This window comes from Arachis hypogaea, chromosome 16, assembly GCF_003086295.3.
Source record: "Arachis hypogaea cultivar Tifrunner chromosome 16, arahy.Tifrunner.gnm2.J5K5, whole genome shotgun sequence".
Taxonomy (NCBI): domain Eukaryota; kingdom Viridiplantae; phylum Streptophyta; class Magnoliopsida; order Fabales; family Fabaceae; genus Arachis; species Arachis hypogaea.
Genome location: NC_092051.1, coordinates 104,948,232 through 104,955,781, shown reverse-complemented (window position 1 = coordinate 104,955,781; position 7,550 = coordinate 104,948,232). Strand labels below are relative to the sequence as shown.

Sequence of the window (7,550 nt, the reverse complement as noted above, 5' to 3'; positions counted from 1 at the left end):
CGAATGGACTTCCCTCACGGAGGAGGAGTAAGGTAAACTAGAAATGACATCTACCTTTGCTGGATCTATAGAAATACTAGTATTAGATACAACATGTCCTAGTACAATGCCTTGTTTTACCATAAAGTGACATTTTTCAAAATTTAAAACAAGGTTTGAACTAACACACCTGTCTAATACTCTAGCTAAACTATCCAAGCAAAGGCTAAATGAATCACCATATATGCTAAAATCATCCATGAAAACTTCCATACAGTTCTCAATAAGATCTGAGAAGATACTCATCATGCATCTTTGGAAAGTAGCCGGTGCATTACATAAGCCAAAAAGGCATCATTTTGTATGCATACGTTCTAAAGGGACATGTAAAAGTAGTCTTCTCCTGATCTTCAGGAGCTATATGAATTTGAAAATAGCCTGTATAACCATCTAAAAAGCAGTAATGTGATTTACCTGACAGGCGATCAAGCATTTGATCAATAAATGGCAAGGGGTAATGATCCTTGCGAGTGGCTTGGTTGAGACGCCTGTAATCAATGTAAACTCTCCATGAATTCTGCACTCTAGTTGTCAGGAGCTCTCCATGCTCATTCTTTACTGTTGTGACTCCAGACTTCTTGGACACCACTTGTACTGGACTGACCCATTCACTATCTGAGATGGGGTAAATGATATTTGCTTCAAGTAGCCTGGTCACTTCTTTCTTGACAACTTCTAAGATGGTGGGATTCAGTCTTCTTTGGGGTTGACGGACAGGTCTTGCTCCCTCTTCTAAAAATATTCTGTGCTCACAAACTTGAGGGCTGATGCCTACTATATCTGCCAAGCTCCACCAAATTGTTGTCTTGTGTCTTCTTAGCACACTAAGTAGCTGCTCCTCCTGTTGGGAAGTGAGTTCCCTTGCAATGATAACTGGGAGCTTCTGATTATCCTCAAGGTAAGCATACTTGAGGTGGGGTGAGAGGGGCTTAATTCCAATTTCTGCTCATGGCTAGGCACTTGATCATCTGGAACCAGTGATGGTTGTAACGTGTCTTCATCATGTCCAGGGGGTCTCCCCACACTTGCATCTTGCTCCGTGTACCTCTCTTCTACTTCTTCCTGGTGAACTGTAGCTACAGTTTCATCAATGATGTCGCACTGAAAGATGGAATGATCTTCAGGAGGATGCTTCATAGCTTCATCCAGATTGAAGCTCACTGCTCTGCCATCTATCTCAAAAGAGTAAGTTCCTAAGAAGGCATCCAGCTTGAATTTTGAAGTCTTCAGGAAGGGCCTTCCAAGCAGGATGGATGATGGTCTTGGATGAGCGGATAATTTATACGCTTTTTGGCATTGTTTTTAGTATGTTTTTAGTAGAATCTAGTTACTTTTAGGGATGTTTTCATTAGTTTTTATGTTAAATTCACATTTCTGGACTTTACTATGAGTTTATGTATTTTTCTGTGATTTTAGGTATTTTCTGGCTGAAATTGAGGGACTTGAGCAAAAATCAGATTCAGAGGTTGAAGAAGGACTGCTGATGCTGTTGGATTCTGACCTCCCTGCACTCAAAATGGATTTTCCGGAGCTACTGAACTCAAAATGGCGTGCTTCCAATTGCATTGGAAAGTAGACATCCAGGGCTTTCCAGAAATATATAATAGTCCATACTTTTCTCAAGTTTAGACAACGCAAACTGGTGTTCAACGCCAGCTCTCTGCCCAAATCTGGCGTCCAGCGCTAGAAACAAGTTGCAAAGTGGAGTTCAACGCCCAAACTGGCACAAAAGATGGTGTTCAACTCCAAGAATGACCTCTCCACGTGTAGACTTCAAGCTCAGCACAAGCACACACCAAGTGGGCCCCGAAAGTGGATTTATGCATCAATTACTTACTTCTGTAAACCCTAGTAGCTAGTTTATTATAAATAGGACCTTTTACTATTGTATTAGACATCTTTGGAATCATCTTTGGATTATCTTTTGATCTATTGATCACGTTTGGGGGCTGGCCATTCGGCCATGCCTGGACCTTCATTACTTATATATTTTCAACGGTAGAGTTTCTGCACTCCATAGATTAAGGTGTGGAGCTCTGCTGTTCCTCAAAGATTAATGCAAAGTACTACTGTTTTCTATTCAATTCATCTTATTTCGCTTCTAAGATATTCATTCGCACTTCAACCTGAATGTGATGAACGTGACAATCATCATCATTCCCTATGAACGCGTGCCTGATAACCACTTCTGTTCTACATTAGATTGAATGAGTATCTCTTAGATCTCTTAATCAGAATCTTCGTGGTATAAGCTAGATTGATGGCGGCATTCATGAGAGTCCGGAAAGTCTAAACCTTGTCCGTGGTATTCCGAGTAGGACTCTGGGATTGAATGACTGTGACGAACTCCAAACTCGCGAGTGCTGGGCGTAGTGACAGACGCAAAAGGATAGTAAATTCTATTCCAGTATGATCGAGAACCTCCAAGATGATTAGCCATGCAGTGACAGCGCATCGGACCATTTTCACAGAGAGGAATAGGATGCAACCAACAACAAGGGTGATGCCTCCAGACGATTAGCCGTGCTGTGACAGAGCATTTGGACCATTTTCCCGAGAGGATTGAAAGTAGCCATTGGCACCGGTGACATCCTTACATAAAGGCAGCCATAGAAAGGAGTAAGACGGATTGGATGAAGACAGCAGGAAAGCAGAGGTTCAGAGGAATGAATGCATCTCCATACGCTTATCTGAAATTCTCACCAATGATTTACATAAGTATTTCTATCCTTATTTTAGTATTAATTTCGAAAACTCCATAACTATTTTATATCTGCCTGACTGAGATTTACAAGGTGACCATAGCTTGCTTCATACCAACAATCTCCGTGGGATCGACCCTTACTCACGTAAGGTTTATTACTTGGACGACCCAGTGCACTTGCTGGTTAGTTATGCGAAGTTGTGAAGATATGTTTAGACCATGGTTCTGTGCATCCATTTTTTTTGGTGCCATCGCCAGGGAATCAATTTCGAACAATAATTCACAACCTGAGTAACAATTTCGCATACCAAGTTTTTGGCGCCGTTGCCGGGGATTGTTCGAGTTTGGACAACTGACGGTTCATCTTGTTGCTCAGATTAGGTAACTTTCTTTTTGTTTTCTTTCAAAAAGTTTTCAAAAATCTTTCAAAAATTTCTCCTTTGTTTTCGAAAAAAAAAAAGAAAAAAAATGTTTTCAAAAATATATTTTTCTTCAAAATTTTTAAGAATGAATTCTAGTGTTTCATGAAGCATGTTGAAGCCTGACTAGCTATAAAGCCATGTCTAAATTCTTTTGGACTGAGGCTTCCAAACCATCAGCATAGAGGCAAGTTACTTTGATAAGTAATGAGCAGTATATTCTCTGATGTTATATGCTAAAGCTTGGCTGGCTATTAAGCCATGCCTAACCCTCAGATTGGAGCTTTAGACTAAGAATGCTAGATTTCTGGAATTCATATTAAAAATTTTGGAATCCTTATTTTTGTTTTTCAAATAATTTTCGAAAAAAAATACAAAAAAATTAGAAAATCATAAAAATAAAAAATATTTTTTGTGTTTCTTGTTTGAGTCTTGAGTCATGTTATAAGTTTGGTGTCAATTGCATGTTCATTTTGCATTTTTCGAAAAAAATTCATGCATTCATAGTGTTCTTCATGATCTTCAAGTTGTTCTTGGTAAGTCTTCTTGTTTGATCTTTGCATTTGCATGTTTTGTGTCTTTTCTTGTTTTTCATATGCATTCCTGAATTCTTTATGTCTAAGCATTAAAGAATTCTAAGTTTAGTGTCTTGCATGTTTTCTTTGCATTAAAAATTTTTCAAAAATGTGTTCTTGATGTTCATCATGATCTTCATAGTGTTCTTGGTGTTCATCTTGACATTCATAGCATTCTTGCATGCATTCAGGCACGGACCCACCTTCATGAATGGGGGGGCACTTGCCCCCAGTGACATTTGATATTTTTAAACTCAAAAAAAAAATATATATATATATATATATATATAATATGCCCCCACTTTAAATTTTAAATGACCCCACTACAAATAAACTAAGCCCAATTATTAAAAGTCTAAGCCCATTTTATCTTTTTATGATTTTGACTATTAGTTAACCTAATTAAATTTAGTCTTCTTCTGTTTTTAAATCCTAGCCGTCACTCATTTATTCTCTTAAACCCTTTTCTTGGTTTCATATTTTCAATCTTCTTTTTCTATTCCTTGTCTAGTGGTCATCTTCTCTTCATCAAAAGGTAAATTTTAAATTCTCTATTTTATTTTATATAGCTCTCTATGACTCTATGTATCTTTCAATTTCATTGTTTCTCTTTTTGATATTTTCAATTGCAAATTTTAATTCAAACAATTATAGTTTAAGTATTAATCTATTTTTTATTCTTTTCATGAATTTATATATTTTATTTTATTCTCAATTTAGTGATCCTTATTATTTATTTGTTTATCTTTCGTTCTATTCTATTATATGTAATTAGATTGCATATAAATTTTTAAAGTGAATTGATCAATTTACTAATTTAGAATATATATTTTTATTTTTAGAAATAGTAATGGAGAAATATTTCAAAAGAAAGCTACCACTAGAATCTGAAGTCACTCCATTAGTCTCTTCTAATAAAAAGAAGTTCTTAGAATTCAATGTGGAAAGTCTGGTAGCTGATCCTGGACAACGACCCAAAATTTCAAATTATGATCCAAATGACAGAGATGAAGTTAGACGAGCTTATTTGCAAAAAGGTCCTTGTCAACCAAGAGAACATGATTTTCCACAAACATATTTTGGAACTTCTCTCCGTAGATTTAATGCTGATTGGTTTGATGAATTTGGCAATTGGTTGGAATATAGTATTTCAAAAGATGCTGTATTTTGTCTTTGTTGCTATCTTATGAAACCTGATGGTGCGAGTGGTGATGCTTTTGTAAAAGAGGGCTTTTCAAATTGGAAAAAGAAGGAGCGATTACAAACACATGTTGGAAATCATGATAGTGCTCATAATCAAGCTCGAAGAAAATGCGAAGCACTCATGAAGCAAAAACAACATATTGAAGTTGTTTTTCAAAAGCATTCAGACCAAGCTAAAAGAGATTACCGAACTCACTTAACAGCAACAATTGAGTGCATTAGGTTCTTATTGCGACAAGGATTGGCCTTTCGTGGTGATGATGAATCGCACAATTCAAATAATCAAGGTAATTTTTTGGAGCTTCTTGACTTTCTTGCTCAACATAATACAGAGATTGATCGTGTTTTCAAAAATGCTCGTGGAAACCTTAAGCTAGTAGCACCTAAAATTCAAAAAGATATTGTTAGAGCTGCTGCAAGTGAAACTACTAAAGTTATTATTGATGATCTTGGAGATGATTTATTTGCTGTTTTAGTTGATGAAGCTCGAGACATCTCTGTTAAAGAGCAAATGGCTGTTTGTTTGCGGTATGTGAACAAAGAAGGGATTGTAATGGAGCGATTTCTTGGCCTTGTCCATGTTTCTAGCACAAATGCGTTGTCATTAAAAGTAGCTTTGGAATCTTTATTAACAAAGCATAATTTAAGTTTAGCAAGAATACGTGGACAAGGTTACGATGGAGCTACTAATATGCAGGGAGAATTTAATGGCTTAAAAAGTTTGATCTTAAAAGAAAATGCTTGTGCTTTTTATGTTCATTGTTTTGCTCACCAACTTCAATTAGCACTTATGGTTGTTGCAAAGAAACAGGTCGAAATTGCACTACTTTTTAATTTGCTTGCTAGTTTGTGCAATATTGTTGGAGCTTCTTGTAAACGTAAAGACATGCTTCGTGAAAGTCAAATGCAAAAGACAATTGTTGCATTACAAAATGGAGATGTTTCTAGTGGACGTGGCTTAAATCAAGAAACAACATTGAAAAGGGCAGGTGATACTCGATGGGGCTCACATTATGGTACAATACTTAGCTTGATTTCTATTTTTTCTTCCGTGGTAGAAGTTCTTGAAGTTATTGAGGAAGATGGAAATAATCCTGAACAAAGAGCTGAAGCATGCCAATTATTGAATCATATTCAATCTTTTGAATTTGTATTCAATTTACATTTGATGAAAAGTATATTAGGAGTTACTAATGAGTTGTCTCAAGCTCTACAAAGAAGTGATCAAGACATTATAAATGCTATGACATTGGTTAAAGTGTCCAAGCAACGATTGCAAAGTATAAGAGACGATGGTTGGTCCTCTTTGCTCAACGAAGTTTTACTATTTTGTGATAGTCACAATATTCTTGCTCCAAATATGAATGATATATTTGTAACACAAGGAAGATCAAGGCGCAAAATCCAAAAGGTCTCAAACTTGCATCATTTTCAAGTTGAATTATTTTATCAAGTGATTGATAGACAACTTCAAGAGCTTAACAATCGTTTTACAGAGGTAAATACTGAGCTACTTCTTTGTATAGCTTGTTTGAATCCAAGTGACTCATTTTTTGCATTTGATAAGGAGAAGTTGCTTCGTTTAGCTGAATTTTATCCACATGAATTCTCTTCTACTCAAATTTTGGCACTTGATAGTCAACTTGAGAATTTTATATTGGATATGCGTCTTGATGATCAATTCTCAAATATAAATGGAATCAGTGGACTATCTCAAAAGTTAGTTGAGACAAAAAAGCATATTGTTTATCCATTGGTATTTCTTCTGTTGAAATTAGCTTTGATTCTACCTGTGGCAACAGCATCAGTTGAGAGAACATTTTCTGCTATGAATATCATAAAGAGTCGACTTCGTAATCGAATGGGAGATGAGTGGTTGAATGATTGTTTGGTTACATATATAGAAAGAGAGACATTCAATCAAGTTGATAATGAAACAATTATTCAACATTTTCAAAATATGAAAACAAGAAGAGAAGTACCTTCAAGATTTGAAGCGAAGAAAGTTAGCAGCTAATGTAATTTTTGGTTTTTTTGTATTTGAATAATTAATGTGCACTTTTATATTTTTAAATTTAAATTAATATATATTTTGATAATAATGTGTATTATTTTTGCCCCCCCGCCATAAATTTTCTGGGTCCGTCACTGCATGCATTCATTGTTTTGATCCATAACTTTCATGCATTGCATCATTTTTCTTGTTTTTCTCTCTCATCATAAAAATTCAAAAATCAAAAAAATATCTTTCCCTTTTTCTCTCTTAAAATTTCGAAAATTAGATTTGACTTTTTCAAAAATTTTTAAAATCTAGTTGTTTTTATGAGTCAAATCAAATTTTCAATTTAAAAAAATCTTATCTTTTTCAAAATCTTTTTCAAAAATCAAATCTTTTTTCAATTTTTTTTAGTTATTTTCGAAAATTTCAAAAATATTTTTCAAAAATCTTTTTCTTAATTTTACATCATATTTTCGAAAATAACATCATCAATTAATGTTTTGATTCAAAAATTTCAAGTTTGTTACTTACTTGTTAAGAAAGATTCAAACTTTAAGTTCTAGAATCATATCTTGTGATTTCTTGTGAATCAAGTCATTAATTGAGATTTT

The 7,550-nt window shown here is 34.8% G+C and overlaps 1 protein-coding gene across 1 annotated transcript; it reads left to right on the top strand.

Moving 5' to 3' along the window:
* Nucleotides 1-4,587: 4,587 nt before the first annotated feature.
* Nucleotides 4,588-6,957, top strand: LOC112757316 (uncharacterized). The gene has a single exon (XM_025805906.3). It carries the CDS (start codon nucleotides 4,588-4,590, stop codon nucleotides 6,955-6,957), a length of 2,370 nt encoding a protein of 789 aa, XP_025661691.3.
* The last annotated feature ends 593 nt before the right edge of the window (nucleotides 6,958-7,550 follow it).